General features: G+C 40.3%; 1 protein-coding gene across 1 annotated transcript in view; it reads left to right on the plus strand.

Moving 5' to 3' along the window:
* Positions 1-17,301, plus strand: part of OSBPL1A (oxysterol binding protein like 1A) — a 274,120-nt gene that overhangs the window by 67,121 nt on the left and 189,698 nt on the right. Inside the window, exons 6-7 of the mRNA XM_006163672.3 lie at positions 5,204-5,289; positions 6,694-6,838. Coding sequence (XP_006163734.1) covers positions 5,204-5,289; positions 6,694-6,838 — 231 coding nt within the window. The remainder of the gene's footprint in view (positions 1-5,203; positions 5,290-6,693; positions 6,839-17,301) is intronic.

A 17,301-nucleotide genomic window follows, 5' to 3' on the forward strand; every position in this document is an offset into this window, starting at 1 on the left:
ACAAAAACCGCCCAAAAAAAAAAAAAAAAAAAAAAGAAAAGAAAAGGGACCTGACATAATATCCTTACATAATCACAATATAATGATCAATTTCAGAAAATAAAATATTATATAGTACACATTTTACGTACTAATTTTGCCAACCATTGAAAGAATATCATGGGCCAGCCCTGTGGCACAGTGATGAAACACTGCATAGAAAAACCTGATCTCAGGGTGGCACATGGCATGGTGGTTAAAGGAGCTGGACTCTCACATGGTTGACCTCATTTCAAGTCCCAGACTTGGCGGCTTGCTTTCTCACTTCCCTGACTCCCTCTCTCTCATACTCTGTCATTTGCTGGTCAAATTAAAAGAAAGAAAGAGAAAGAGAAAAAGAAAGTTAAATAAAATAACTCTTAAAAAAGAAAACTCTGATCTCACATGGCCTACTACAGTTCAAGTCCCAGCTAAGAAGTTTGAAAAACATGGCGGGTACAAACACCTGTACACCTCAAAACCTGATGGGATGGAGAAATGGAAGGGATTGTAGTGTGACCACACTCCTTTGCAGGGGTGGGGTGCCTTCTCTTTCTGGTAATGCAATATGACCAAACAAAAAACACCCTTTGTAGCATATTCTCCCCAATCTGTGATGTAATTCAGAATTTCATATTGTATTTGATTTTCAAATCCCTTTAATTTTATTTTATCTGAAACAATTCCTCAGTCTTTGTGTTTCATGATATTGGCCTTTTTTTCTTTTTTTTAGAGCTTTTCGCTATAGGGCGCATGCGCTCACCAGACACAAAAAGAGAGACAGAGAGATAGAAAGTGAGAAATCACCCCCCAGGGGGGATGGCCATGCCACAATCCTTTCTCCTCCATTCTTCTCTTGGGATCTTGGGCACACACACACATGCACCTGGCATGAGTTTTAAGCCACTGAGTCAGAGACTTGAACCGTGGTCGACTACATGGGAGTCCAGCGACATAACCATTACGCTAACTGCTGGTCCCGATATTGGCCTTTTTAAGAGGAAAATAATTGTGGAATAATTTGTAGTGTTCCTCAATTTGGGTTTTATTCTTTTCATGTGATCAGATTCAGGATATGCATGTCTGGCAGGAATGTTATGTAGGTGGGGTTGTATCATGTATTAGTACACCACAGTAGGAGACACGTGTGTCACTTTGTTCCATTATTAGTGAAGTTAACTCTGGCCTACTGTAAAGGTATATTTTTTCTTTGTAATTAATGATCTGTGGAGAGAAAGTTGAGATCATACAAATATCTTGTTTACCAATAAAGATTTAGTCAGTGGTTTTAGCGTCATTATTAATATTTGCTCAAGTCATATATTGCTAAGGTGATTGCAAAGTGGTGATGTTTTTTAATCAGTAATGAAGTGCAGTGTCCAGGTGCTCTCCTGTGTGTCAGGTGTGCTGCTATCGGGTTGTCAGAAAAGTCATGATGATGTATTTTTCTATATTTCTCTAGGCAAAAATGCTTCATGACTTTTCTGATGGCCCAGTATTTAACTATTATGTGTAGCACTGTGAAGTTAGACTTTATGACTTCCAAGATCCCCAATAACCCTGAATTTTGATGAGGGGGAAAAAAAAAAGACTTAGAGTAATATCAAATTTAAATTTTATGGGACAAATGATTTTTTTGGATTTAGAATATACAGTTTAAAATTTTTGAGATATAAAATACATGTAGAAAAACTTACATCATTAATGTACAGCTCACTGTTTTCACATCTGCATAAATAGCACCTACACTGAAAAACAGAACATGACCAGCAGTCTGGAAATACCATTGCCCCAAACCAAGTTTTTTTTTTTTTTTTGGAGAGGTTTTTGCTATAGGGCATGTGCACCCACCAGACAGACAGAGAGAGACAGAGAGACAGAAAGCGAAAAATCACCCCCCAGGGGTGATGGTCACGCCACAATCGCTTCTCCTCCATTCTCCTTTTCGGGATCTTGGGCATACACGCACATGCGCCTGGCGTGAGTTTTAAGCCACCGGGTCCGGGATGCGAACCGTGGTCGACTACATGGGAGTCCAGCGACATAGCCATTACACTAACTGCTGGTTCCCTGCTTCTCTCTTTTTTTAAAAAATAATCATTTTATTTAACTTTATTTATTTATATTTGCATTTTTGGCCAGAGAGGGACAGAGTGAGGGTGAGAGCGAGAGCAAGAGAGCAAGTGAGCGAGAAAGAGAGAGAGAGATAGAGAGTGAGAAAGCAAGCTACCAGGTCCGGGACTCGAACTGTGGTCGGCTATGAGGGAGTCCAGCACCCTTAACCACCATGCTACCTGCTGACCCTGAGTATTTGCTTTCCATTTGCTGGATCAGCAGTCTTCATTCAGTGTCCTGAATGAACACAGTGATAGTATGTTCAGGAACATATATATGGTTTGAATTCAAAATCCCTGTCTGCTTTCCTTCAATTCTCCTTTTTGAATTCAAAATCCCTGTCTTATTTCCTTCTGATTTACATCCTAACCCTCTACCCTACTCCCACTGGAAACATAATGGATAAGGGGCCTGGACAACCTAGAAATGTCAGTGTGTCATTTATTTCCTTTCCCTAAAGTCTAGAACAAACATTATTAAGCATAATTTTTAAGAGATTTTTGTTATAGGGTATGTGCACTCTCTGGAGAGACAGAGAGAGAAAGAGAGAAAGCAAATGAGAAATCACCCCCTAGAGGGGATGGCCATGCTGTAGTCCCTTCTCCTCCAATCTCTTCTTGGCATTCTGGGCATGCACACACACACATCCGGTGTGAATTTCAAACCTCCAGATCCAAGACTCAAACCATGGCCAGCCACGTGGGAGTCTAGCACCTTAACCACTACATCACCTTCTGGCCCTTAATAAGCATTATTTGATTGTCAATATATATTTATTGACCAAGCATGCATTGTGTGGCACAGTGTCATAAATGTGACTTTGTGTTAGCCAGGAAGACCCAAAAAATCCTTTCTAGCTCCTCCCTTGTAGCCTTTACATAGGACATTGTACACATATGTTAAGTGGGATTTATTCAGTCTTTCTGTGAAGTTGATGCTTTCATATAAACCAGAATTCAAATCTAGCAAATATAAGACTTTATTTACATTTTCCAATTTCTTTTTTTTAAAGAACTATTTATTTAATTTTATTATTACTTTTTAATTTGCTATAGGGCATGTATGCTCACCAGAGAGGGAGGGAGAGAGAGAGAGAGAGACAGAAAAAGGGAAAGTGAGAAAATAAGCCATCAGGTCCAAGACTTAAACTATGGTCAGTCATGTGGGAATCTAGCACCTCAACCACCATGCCATCTGCCAGCCCCCATTTTCCAATTTCTTACACAAATCAGATCATTAGTTGCTTTTTTGCTGCAAGGATGATTTGAGAAGAGGCGTAGTGTTAAGAGCAGGGAGTCTGGAACTACCCTCCCTGAGTCAAATCCTAGCTCTTCCCCTTCTTGCCTACGTGACCCTGGTTAAGTTCCTTTCTTCTTGGAGCTTCAGTTTATTTGTAAAATTAGAATAATATTAATACAGATGTCAGAGTAGTTATGAAGATTTAACTTTTTTTTTTTTTTTTTGCTATAGGATGTCTGCGCTTATAGGAGAGAGGCAGAGGGAGAAAGAGAGAGAGAGAGAAAGTGAGAAATCACCCCTTAGAGTGGGATGGCTACACCACAGTCCCTTCCCTTCTATTCTCCTCTTGAGATTTTGGGAATGCATACGCATGTGCCCAGCATGATTTTAAAGCTACTGGGTCCAGGACTCAGACCACACAATCAGCAACGTGGGATCCAGTGGTCTTAACCTCCCAGTCACCTGCTAGGTTCATGAATTAATATTTTTAAAGTGCTTTAAATAAAATTTAACACACAGTGCTTTGGACTATTAAATAAAAATAAATGTTATGTGGAAATATATAAGTAGATTGATATAAATTTGTATATATTGGGTCATTGGAAAAGTCATTATGTATTTTTTTTCTATGCAAAAATGCATCATGACTTTTCCTACGACCCAATATTTGTATGATTTGTACATCTTCTTACCAATGCTATTTCTTTTTAAAAAAATTTTTAGAGGGACCAGCAGTTAGCGTAATGGCTATGTCGCTGGACTCCCATGTAGTCGACCACGGTTTGCGTCCCAGACCTGATGGCCGAGCATGTGTGCGTGCGTGCCCAAGATCCCAAGAGGAGAACAGAGGAGAAGGGATTGCGGTGTGGCCATCCCCCCGGGGGGTGATTTCTTGCTTTCTGTCTCTCTGTCTCTCTCTGTCTGGCGAGTGCATGCGCCCTATAGCAAAAACCTCTCTAAAAATTTTTTTTGGAGAGGTTTTTGCTATAGGGCGTGTACGCTCACTAGAAAGACAGAGACAGACAAAAAGCAAGAAATCACCCCCCAAGGGTTTTGTCCACACACCACAATCCCTTCTCCTACATTCTCCTCTCGGGATCTTGGACACGCACATACATGCCCTCAGCATGAGTTTAAGTCTCTGGGTTGGGGACTTGGACTGCGATCAACGACGTGGAAGTCCAGTGATGTAACCATTACACCATCTACTGGTCCCCCAATGCTATTTCTTTTGGTTAGTTTTCTCTTCACATTCTAAGGTTCTGAAAGATCTGAACCCCTTTTATCTGCCCTTCAAGATCAGATACTTATTAGTATTTCAGTATGCAAGAGTATTTGATAATTGTTATGAGTGTCATAGTGAGTAAAACACTTAAAGACCTCTGAGTTGAAAGTATAAATTCCTCCAAACCTGAAAGAAATTGAACTGTGTAACATTAAAGGTAAGCCAGTGAGCCTAACAATAAAGTTTAACCACTGTTGAATTGCAATTTCAGAATGCTTTGATATTTTTCACCCAGTCCCTTTATTCTTTTATTTTTTTAAGAGAGATTTTTACTGTAGGGTGTGTGTGTGCTTACCTTAGAGCCAGAGAGATAGAAAGCAAGATTACTCCCAGGGGGGTTGACCACTCCACAATCTCTTCTCCATTCTCTTCTTGGGATTTTGGGCAAGCCTCTTGGTCTGGGACTTGAACTGCAGTTGGCCATATGGGAGTCCAATGACATAACCGTTATACCATCTACTGTTCTCCCATTTTCTTTATACATCTTTGTGATGAACGTGCTAGATCCTGACTAGCAGTGGTATAATGTGTACTTTCCTTTTGCAGCTGTAGAGAGGACGCAACAAAGAAAGCTTGAAGAGTTACTTTTAGCAGCAGCACGAGAAGGAAGAACAGCAGAACTCACAGCTCTGGTAAAATAAAAACACAGCATTATCTTTACACAAGGGAAGGAAAGCTTTTACTTAATGCTAAATCCGTAATTTCATCACACTGTGGGACCAAAAATCTCTGGGTACCATAATAATGGAACAAAAGTCCTTAAAGATCTACAAACACTTAACATGGTAATAGTTTAAGTAGGACACATTTTAAATAGTAACTCCTCCCCCCATTCCTTAACCCTCCCACCCACCCCCACTGCAAGCCTGAAGGATAAAAATCTAAATTTTCTTTGACAAATAGTTAATATAAGGATAGTTTTAAAAAATGTTCAGGTTAAGCTAGGACACTATAAGGGAATAAGCTTTTCTGTATTTTCTTTTTCAAAAGACATAGTCTTGCTGTATCATGATCCTCCTGCCTCAGCCTCCCTGCTGGGGTGTTGGTCTGTGCCACCATGCCTGCCCTTTCACAGAATCTCATGTTGCCCAGGCCAGTGTCTAGCTCACAATTGTCCTATCCCAGCCTCCCTGAGCTGCCAGGGTTACAGGTGCACACCACTGTGCCTGGCTTTTACGTTGCGCTGAAAATTGAACCTAGACTTCTCATGTGAGCCCAACCAGAGTACAGTGTTGTAGCAGTGCACACCACTGTGGTTAGGCCAGTTTCTCTCATTTTAATGAACAATAAATTCTGAGGGGAATGCTATACTTCACGAAAGTAACATATGAAGAAGGGACAGTATTTTGGAATATTTATGTCATGTTAGAGCAGGCTGAAAGCTTTGCCCACTCTTTTTTTCCTTCTTAGGAGACCTACTTTCCAGTTTCCAATTTCTACATGGTCTTATTAAACATGAAACTCTAAATTTGTTCTGAATTCAAGACTGAAGCATTGCCATTTGCTTCAAGTTATTCCAGTTCATTTGAAAAGGCCTTTTTGGTTTCTAAGTACATTGCCTAAAACATTTTTCTTTAAATTTTGTGAAATGGAGACTATATAAAGAAGTTTCTAAAGCAGTAAGTTGGGAGCAACAAATTCAGTAGAATTTGACATTTACGTATTTCACATTTATGGTTTTAACTCTCCTGAAGGGCTGTCTATGGTAGACTGATGGGAGTCTTGCTGTGAAGCACAAGCCAAGCAAATCTTAGTGAAATCTCAATGTCCGGAGGTGAATGGAGTGGTACTTGGTGGAGTATGTGGTGGCTATTGTCAGGGGAGTATGGAACTCAGATGCAAACCTGAGACTGTAGTACTTTGAAGATGAACCTGGCGGTAGCGGAGTTGTCTGGCTGGTGAGCAAGAAGCCGCTGGCAGTCTGGATGCCAGGAGCTGGCTGTTCTTTAGGCTCCTCTGGTACACTTCCTGTGTGTTGGGGAAGAAAGTACATTTTTTTGATAAATAATTCTTCCTTGCTTTTCTTTCATTGGTAGCTTAACAGACCCAATCCTCCGGATGTTAACTGTTCGGATCAGTTAGGAAATACACCCTTGCATTGTGCAGCTTACCGGGCCCATAAGCAGTGTGCCTTAAAGCTTTTAAAAAGTGGAGCAGACTCTAACCTGAAGAACAAAAATGGTAAGCAAATTGGTAAAAGCCATTGTTAGTCATTTTGAAGCAGTATTGAAGTCATTGCTATAAAATTGGTCTTGTTTTAGTATCTAGCCCTTGTTAAGCTTCATGGTACTATTTTAATTTTAAAGCCAAAGTATTCATACAAAAGAAAAAATAACTGAATTATTTACTTCTCAATTAAGACTTCAGTATTTAATAATGCCTACCTACTCCATAGGAGGCAGTAGTGATGATTAAGATAGATTCTACCCTTGAGGGAAAAGTAAGTGCAGTTAATGTTCATTATATGCAGTAGGTATGTTTTATGAAGTTGTCAAAATTGTCACTGACACTAAATTAGCAAATACTGAGTCATTGCATTGGGGGATATACAGGGTTATGTTCTTGCCAACCTCTAGTCACAGAATTTTCAGCTGATAAATACATAACTGTTTTACATGTGTTTCTGTTTTAAAACACCTTGGGACTGGCAGGTGGCATGGTGGTTAAGGTGCTGGACTTCCATGTGGCCAACCACAGTCCAGTCCCAGACCTGGTAGCATGCTTTCTCACCTTCCCTTCCCTTCCCTTCCCTTCCCTTCCCTCCCCTCCCTCCCCTCCCTCCCTCCCTCCTTCCTCTCTCTCTCTCTCTCTCTCTCTCTCTCTGCCTCTCTCTGGTCAAAATAAAAAATAATTATAACAAATAACATAAATAAGTAATTCTTAAAAACAAAGGAACAGAAACACCTTTTTTTAATGTATACCATTGGTTGATTAACAAGAACTCCAGGCCAGCAGTTTCATACCCATGCCTGAGAGAAGCTTCTCTAACACTATTTTCCCTGTAAGGGATACTAGTCTCCTTGCTCTTACACACATTAAACAGCACTTCAGCACTTTGTTGGAGGCCACTTTAAACAGTGAAATCACTAACAAAAAGCACAAAAATGTGAACAGTGTGACATTGTCTATATTGCAACGAGGACATTTGTTTATAGTACGAGAGCTGAAATAAGAAGGCCAAGTGTCTCCTTGTTCTGCGTCAGCTGGGAAAGCAAACATCAGGCAACTCAATTTTTTCACTGCTCTGGGCATATTTGTGAATGAGAAATTTTTATGAGTATTTACTTAGGGGTTACAAATAGATTTTATTAGTAGGTAAATTTGCAGTTATGGGATCTGCTTATAAAATGAGAACTGACCGTGCATGCATTATATGATACTGATCTGATACTAACACTATTGGAAACAGAACTGGATAACCAGAAGAGACGTGTAAAAGGTGTTTTGGGTAGTCAAAGGAGGAACATACCATTAGGACCTTTCTACATTACATTTTAGGATGCTTCCTGCTGCCTTCCAGCAGCCTGGATTAGGACTTCTCAAGGGTCCTGCAGAACACCCTGCTCACCTCCAATGGAGCCAAAATCATATTCCATGGTAATTGTTTATGTAGCTACCTCGCATGAGAGTGAACTCCTAAAGGCAGGGCTGACATTTTGCTGTCCAGTTTACCAGCATCTAGAGTATTGCGTGCACATAACACCTTTTGTGAGGGTTGCATGTTTGTTGAGGGCTCGAAGTGATTAGAAATAGTTTCCTGAAAGACTATTTGTTTGCTAAAGACCCGGAAGTCCTTGTAAGATTAAAAAGCAATAATTCATCTCAAAAGTGTTTTGGTTTGGCAGTCTCTGCCCCCGCCTAACCCCCCACCCCTCAAGGAGTGGGAGAGCCTCTGTATTGAGCCTTAAAGCCTAGGGCGCTGGTGGGTGGAGCCACAGCAGGTACAGATCTTGGTAATAGTAGCAAATATTCAAAGGAGAAATTTGAAGGCTGAAATACCGAATATTTGCACTCTATGGCTGACACCGAATGACTAAAGGTTATAGAAACTTAGAAAAAGATAGTAAATACCAGATATAGTGTGGAAAGAGGGAGTGTGAAGGAGTAGAGTCTGAGGAAGGACATTAAGGAGAAAAATAGAGAGGCAAGGCATTTATGGCATAAAGAAATGGATTATTACCTATTGAAGATAACTTTATAGTACTGTCAATTGGACTGGTGAGAAATGCACACATGTTGGAATATTCACTTTGTAAGCTAAATAATGTGATTGAATGCATAAAAGAAAATGAAATAAAAAGAAATAAAAGAAGTACAGCTAGGAGCAGCTGCTACATGAGATGAAGCTGAATTATGTATTAATTAATTCTTTTGGTAAATGATGGGAATTTTGTCTTGCTCCATGTAAAATTTCTTTCAGAATTGTTAGGAGGATAATATATGTATTTATTTTGATTGACAAATGAAGAGAAATTATTAAAACTTGGGACCCACAGGAAGAAAAAAATGTGTTTCAGTTTGTATTTTGAACAAAAGGCCCCCTCTGTATGCTTTTTCTCTTTTAATATAAACACAGTGCCTCTCTCTAGTAAGATTTTTATTTTAGAGAGATTTTTGTTATAGAGTGTGTGCGCTTGCTAGAGAGACAGAGAGACAAAAAGCAGGAAATCCCCTCTCAGAGGGGATGGCCATGCCACAACCCCTTCTCCTCCATTCTCCTCTTGGGATCTTGGGCATGTACTCATATGTACATAGCATGAGTTCTAAGCTGCCAGAGCCGGGACTCCAACCACACTGACCACGTGGGAGTCCACTAACGTAATATTACGCCATCTGCTGGTCCCTCCAGTAAGATTTCGATAAGTAGGAATTTGCTCCTATTCCAAAGAGAGAGAAGGTTAAGAGAAAAGGCATATGAAAAATGTAAGTGAAGTTCAGGTGACATTTCCAGTTTGGCATGCCCAAGGGCACAGAAAGGAGAGCAGAGTTAGGTAATCCTATAGATGCAGCTAGACTTAGTGAAAGCCATGACCTGCCAGGCTACTTTACCCCCAGTAGTGACCAGTAGAACCAATGAGGCGGTCTTAGGTGAGAAGTAATTGGGACCTGTACTTTCTTGACATCAATAGGAGTAGCAAGGAAAAAGAATGTATTAGAGCATCTCCTGCTTTTCCTCTCTGACTGGCCCTGATGTGCTAGACTGTCACTGTCTAGTAAAAGTTGAATGGGAGTCACATGTGTAATTTTAGATTTCCTAGTAGCTGTGTTAATAAAGTAAAAAGAAACAGGTGAAATTTATTTAATAATGTTTTATTTAAAACAATATATCCAAAATACCAATTCAACATGTAATCAGTGGAAAAAACTAATTTAGATTTTACATTTCTTTTTTCAAATTAAGTCTTTGAAATCTGTTGCCTAGTTTACACTTAATAGCACATCTCAGTTTGAACTAGCTACATTTCAAGCATTGAATCGCCACGTATGAACAGCCTCTTGTAATCAGCATCTACCATATCAGTCAGTGCTATCTGGACACACCCAACTATTTGAGGCTCTTGGAGAACCAAGCTGTCCTTCCCTTGTACGTGTTTTTCTCTTGGCCAGAAATGCCCTTTTCCTGCTTGTCCATGTTGGAAATCTTAGTTTCACTTTAAGAACTAACTCATATGCCGCTTCTCCAGAGGCGTTTTCTCTGTTTCTCTGAGACATGTATAGATTCTTCTTGGAATAAAAATTATAAGGGAAAGTGGGGCATGGAGAAGGGGAGCACTCTGGAGAGATGAGAGAAATGCATTTTCTATGGAAGCCAAAAGAGAGGAAACGTACAGTAAAGGGGTAGGATGTTGTTGGTGTCCCGTGCAGCTTGAACTGAAGAAGATAAATACTGAAAAAAAGCTGAAGAACTCAGTGACTTAATACCCAGTGGTCATTTCTGAAGGAGCAGTTTCTGGTGAGTGGTTGGGCAAAAGCTAGATGAAGGATTAAGGACTGAGTGGGAAATAAAGAAGCTGAGGCAGCACTATTTTGTTTTTTTGGTGGTGGGTGGTGGTGGGGGTTTGCTGTAGGGCATGTGTGCTCGCCAGAAAGACAGAGAGAGACAGAAAGTGAGAAATCACCCCTCGGGGGAACTGGCCACACTGCAATCCCTTCTCCTCCATTCTCCTCTCAGGATCTTGGGCACGTGCACACACCGCCCAGCGTGAGTTTAAGCCACCAGGTCCGGAACTTGAACTATGGTCAACTACATGGGAATCCAGCAACATAGCCATTATGCCAACTGCTGGTCCCGAGGCAGCACTATTCAATTACCTCTAGTTAAGAACAGACAGGTGGCTCTATGATCAGTTGGAGTAGTTTTAGGTAAAGGGAATTTAAGCATGTTTAAAATTAGCAAGGAACAAGGCAATAGAAAGAGCATAATGATTTTATTATGACATAAAATGCAATTTTTTTTTTGTAGAGGTTTTTGCTATAGGGCCCGTGCACTCGCCAGACAGAGAGAGACAGAGAGACAGAAAGCGAGAAATCACCCCCCAGGGGGGATGGCCACGCTGCAATCACTTCTCCTCCGTTCTCCTCTCGGGATCCTGGGCACGCACGCACACACGCCTGGCATGAATATTAAGCCACCGGGTCCAGGACGCGAACTGCGGTCGACTACATGGGAGTCCAGCAACATAGCCATTACACTAACTGCTGGTCCCATAAAATGCAATTTTTAAAAAGTCAATGTTTAACATAATACCAAAAACAATAAATATGAACATATTTCAATATTTCATAAAAGATGCTTTATTTTTAAATAAAGGAAATTATAAACGCAACTGAAGGATGTAAGGAAGACCTGAAAAAAAAAATGAAGAAGAGATTTACCATTTTTCGATGGGGAAAAGCTCGACATAAAAAAAGCTAACAGTGCTCCCCAAGTTAATTTATTTCAAAGCAATTATAGGCAGAATCCTCAGGATTTCCACAATTTTGACTAATTGATTCTACATTTATTATAGAAGGATCGAAGGCCAAAAATTTTTAAAGGAGAAGAGAAGTTGGGGTGCTGTCCTGCTGAGTGAAAAGGTCAATTTTGAACCTATGATAATTAAAACATTCATTCACCTGAAAAATACTTATTGAGTGTGATGTGCTAGGCCCTATCTCAGGGACCAGGCTTCTAGAGCCAGAAGGAAAACACCCGAAACAAGCAAGTCCTTGTTTTCGCAGAGCTTATGCCCTTGTGAGAAGGGAAGATGTGGGATGTTTAGAATATCACGGTGATATGAGCTGACTTGTGTTATAAAAAAAAGATTACTTTCATTGTCATAAGGATAGACTGAAGGGGGCCAACAGATGGTGTGGTGGTTAAGGGTACTGGACTCCCACATGTCTGACTGCAGTTCGCATCCCAGACCTGGCAACTTGCTTTCTCACTTTCCCTCTCTCTCTGTCCCTCTCTGGTCAAATGAAAATAAGTAAGTAAATAAATAAATAAAGTTAAAATAATGCTTTGAAAAAAAAAAAAAGTGAAATGTAAGGTGGCCTACTGGTTAAGGTGGATGGATCTTGACCACCTACACGGCCAAGTACATGGTTCAAGTCCTGGACCCAGCAGCTTGGAAAATACACCAGGCACATGCATGTGGGTGGGCCAAATCCCAAGAGACTGGAGGAGAAGGAATTGCAGCATCCCCTGGGGGATGATTTCCTACTATCCCTTTCTCTCTTTTCTATCTTCCTCTCTGCTGAAAATACATGCCCTACAGTGAGAAAAAAAAAAATTGAAATACCTATTGTACAAACCAAGTGAGACAGTTGGAAAAAAAGTTTAAGTTTAGAGGAGAAGTCTGGGTGATGGAAATTTGGGAGTTATTAGCACATAGAATATTTATCTGCTGAACATACATGCCCTACAGTGAGAAAAAAAAAAAAAAAGAAATACCTATTGTACAAACCAAGTGAGACAGTTGGAAAAAAAGTTTAAGTTTAGAGGAGAAGTCTGGGTGATGGAAATTTGGGAGTTATTAGCACATAGAATATTTAAAATAGTGAGATAGATGAGATTACACAGCAATCTCTTGGTATTAGTGCTGTTTCAAATAGATGATCAGATGATCAGGTCAGGTAGTTTAGAAATTGCACATGGGAACTTGATAGGTAATAGAAGTGGCATTATAATAAGTAGGTGGGGAAAATAAGTAAGTAATGTTGGGACAATTGACAATTCATGTAGTGTTGTGTCATTTTAGATGTCTATTTCATATTGGTTATTATTTTTTTAAAGAAGTATTTTATTTTAACATTTTCTTTTCTTTTGACCAGAGAGGGACAGAGCAAGAGAGAGAGAGTGAAAGAGAGAGAGAGGGAGGGAGAGAGGGAGGGAAAGTGAGAAAGCAAGCCTCCATGTGGGTGTCCAGCACCCTTAACCACCATGCCACCTGCCAGCCCCATATTGGTTATTAAAATCCAGGTGATTTAAGGACCTTTTGTGGTATATGCAATACAAATTTTATTACATCAAAGAAGCTATAGTGGAATTACAAGATAAAATTTACCTTTCTCATACTTCTCCTATTAACATTGTCCAGGAAGTCCTAGCCAGTGCAATAAAGCATGATAAAGCAAATAGAACCAAGTATGACTGTACATTTTTAACATATGAATACAGAGGTATCGCATGGTATTCCAAAGCAGGAAATGCTCTTAGACATCAGATGGGATGGAATCAGGAGTCAGAAAGCTGTTGAAACCAAGACTACCATTTTACTCTATGAGTTTCTCTTTTTCCCTGTATAGGCTCATTTGTGTTTCTTAGGTGGGCTTTTTTATTTGTTTTGCAATATACATAATGGAAGATGGTTTCTCTGTGACCCCATTCAGTGGAACATACTCTCTTAACCTCAGTTTTAAATTTGGGGCCAGTAGGTGGTGTGGTGGTTGGGGGTGCTGGATTTCCACATGGTCAATCATGGTTCAAGGCCTGGAACTGGCGGCTTGCTCCACTCACTCACTCACTCACTCACTTTGTCCCTCTCTGGTCAAATTAAAATCAATCAGTCAATCGATAAGTTAAGATAAATAAAATCATTTAAAAAATTTCAACGGGAAATATTCTGAGAGTACGGCTATGTTATTTTCTGACCTGTATAGTCACTTAGGAATGTGGGGCTAGGACCCTGTGGTACAGATGTGGCTGTCAGAGCCTTTCCCTGGGAAGTATGGAAAGGGCAATGCCAGAAAAGGGTGAGAGTGTGAAGGCAGGGCCCTCTGAAGTGTCTTTGGACCAGGGGCTAGTTTGAGGAAAGGAGTGAGTCATGAGCACATCTAGCAGGAGAGTTTTCTTTCAAGGCAGAGGGAAAGCAAGTGCGAAAGCTCTGAAGTAGGAGAGCACTTAGTATATCTGAAGAAACGGCAGGCTTGCCAGGGTACCTGGAGTAGGATGAGCTGGGAGAATAGGTAATGAGAGGTCCCGTCCTGCAAGGCCTTATTGGCCACAATGGCTGGGGGTGGGTGGGAAGAAAAAAAAAAATATGAGAATATGTTAGGATGTGAGGATCCCCAATTTTTATTTTTATTTATTTTTTCACACTAGAGGACACATGTACTTACCAACGAGGGAGAGGAGAAAGCACTTCTCATGGTGGAATGGTCACACTGTAATCCCTTCTCCATCTCTCCCTCCTTTTGGGATTTGGGCACATATGTATGTCGGGTGCATTTCCTAAGCCTCTGGAACTCAAACTGTATAGTAAACCATGTGGGACCTGGCTTCCTTAACCACCAGGCCACAGAGCCAGCTTCCTTTGATTACACTTCTTTGTTAAGGATTTTTCTTTGACATTCTCGTATGTTTATTCTTTCAGATAGTATTTAAAATAATTTTATCAGCTTCCTAGTAAAAATACTGTTGTATTTCATTAAAATTGCTCTTTTTTTTTTTTTTTTTTTTTTTTTTTAAATTAGAGTTTCTCTGTGGCCTGATCTTCCCGCCTCAGCCTCCCATCTGAAAACATAGGCCTGCAGCACCACACCCAGCTCAGTCACACAGGGTCTCTCTATCTTGCCCAAGCTAGCTTCAAATTTGTGATCCTTTTGTCCCAGCCTCTCAAGTAGCTAGGATTACAGGTGCGCACCTCTGCATGCAGCTTTTTAAGGTGGGTTAAGAAATGAACACAGGTCTCCCACATATCCTTAGCCTCCCAAACAGCAGCATCTACCAACACATGCTGCTTCGACTGGGCCCAGGAATTGGCGTCTTCATTGAGTTTTCCTATGAAGGAACAAATCTATGTCATGTAAAATTTTAGATATTACTTCATTCCTGTTTTTTATTTTGTTGTGGTTGATGTGAGCTGTGTAGTTCATTTTTAAAATGACTGGCTGTGGTGCTCATCTAGGTACAGAGGCTATTTCATTCAATTCAGAAAGCATTTTATTGAATTCTTACTGTGTGTAAGGAACTTTAGACATTGAATCTAGAAATGAGGGCTCCGTCCTGGGATTTGGTCTTGTTGGCAGGAACTCAGAATTTATTTTTGGTATTAGGGCAGAATTTTATGAAATAAATCATATTGCCTCCTGCCTAAAGGAATTATTTCTCAAAAGTGCACTGTAGATAGAATAAAAATAACAAAGAATTGGCAGACCTTTCTAAGACATCTTCCTATGCTCTAGGTAGAAAAACTAAACTAGTTACTTATTTCTCAGTTAACTTTTAAAAAAGTTTTTGCCCACTGTAGATAATCACCTCGGCTTTAGCCATCAGCAGTTCTATAAATCTACCTCCAAAGTAAATCTCAAACTCATATACCTGTCTCCAAATTAAAAACTATCTTCATTGACTGCCTTCTAGTTCAAACCATCAGGGTCTTTTACCTGAACTTATTTTAGTTTATTTGCTTCTTCCATGGGTGAATGAAACAGGCCCCCTGACAGGGTTTCCATAGTGCAGTCTACCCCGACTTCAGTCAGCCCCAGATTATGGGCACACACATGTCCAGCATATTCAGGGAGGTCTCCAAACACAAACCTAGAACCTTCCTACGTGGGTCAGCCTTGCAGAGTGTTCTGTTGCCACTGCACCACTGTCCACCCCTCACCTGCGCTGTTGCTCTTACTTTGTAACTAATCTGCTTTTTACTTGCCCACATTTACAAGCCATTTTTCATACAGCAATCCCAGTAGTAGTTTTTAAAAATTATAGCAATTATTGAGCTTTAAATAGTAGGATAATTAATAAATCATCATCACTCTTTTTCAGGAGCAGTCACTAATGGCCACTCTCTGTTTATTTCTCCCCACCGTTATACCACCCCCTGAACTATTTTGAAGCAGCTCCAGATAACATGCCATTTCAGCTGTAAATATTTCTGTATAATAATAAAAGTTAAGGATTCTTTAAAAAGAAAGTACCATGTGATAATTACACAACTTTGTGAACATATTAAAAGCCATTAAATTACATATTTTTTAAAAGAATTATTTTTAACTGTATTTATTACTATTTTCCAGTTTGACCAGAGATAAAGAGAGGGAAAGTGAGAAAGGAAGCCATGAGGTTCAAGAATTGAGCCATGGTTGGCCATGTGGGAGTCCAGCACCTTTAGCCACTGTGCCACCTGCTGGCCCCTTGAATTGTATACTTTAAATGACTGAATTATGTGGCATGTGAATTTAAATCTCATTAGAAGTATTAAAAAATGTAAGTGTAGGCTGACTCTGTGTTCTGGTGGTTAAGGCAGCTGGATTCCAAATGGCCAACTGCTTTTTGAACCCTGGCTCTATCAGCCTGAAAAAAAAATCATGCTGGGCACATGGGTGTGCGTGGACCAAATCCTCACAGGGTGGAGAAATGGAGAAGAGATTGCGATATGACTATACTTTTTGGAGGGGGGAGTGCTCTCTCTCTCTCTCTCGCTCTCTGTCTTCTCACTTTGTCTCTCTCCCTCCTTCTCTCTCTCATAAGTTCACATGCCCTCTGATCAGTTTTTTCAAAAATACATAAGTGCAATAAGATTATTCTACTTACTTTCTTATTTATTTATTTATTGTAGAGCACCTGTGCTTGCTAGAGAGAGAGTGAGGAAAAGTAAGAAATTACCCCCCACCCCAGGGGGGATGGCCATGCTGTAATCTCTTCTCAAGTTTTTTTCCAGGATTTTGGACATTCATACGTATGTACCCAGCGTGATCCCCAAGCTGTTGAGTTCAGAATTCAAAACATGTTATTGGCCGTGTAAGATCATTGCCATAACCTCCATGCCACCTACTGGCCCCAATAATATCCTATTATAGTAATCTCTCAAAATTATAAAGTACCAAAGTTCACATTTCCACAATTATGAATTTTTTAACAACTTGAAAGTTTTAAACTTAAGTCAGATCATGTTACTCTTTTACTTAAAACTCTGGGACCAGCAGTTGGCATGATGGCTATATCACTAGACTCCCATGTAGTTGACCACAGTTCGAGTCCCAGACCTGGTGGCTTAAACTCATGCCGGTGTGTGTGCGTGTGTGCCCAAGATCTCGAGAGGAGAATGGAGGAGAAGGGATTGTGGCGTGGCTGTCCTCCTTGGGGTGATGATTTCTTGCTTTCTGTCTCTCTGTCTCTCTCTGTCTTTCTGGCGAGCACATGCACCCTATAGCAA

The sequence above is a fragment of the Tupaia chinensis genome, unplaced genomic scaffold, assembly GCF_000334495.1.
Source record: "Tupaia chinensis unplaced genomic scaffold, TupChi_1.0 Scaffold142717_1, whole genome shotgun sequence".
In the NCBI taxonomy this organism is placed as follows: domain Eukaryota; kingdom Metazoa; phylum Chordata; class Mammalia; order Scandentia; family Tupaiidae; genus Tupaia; species Tupaia belangeri.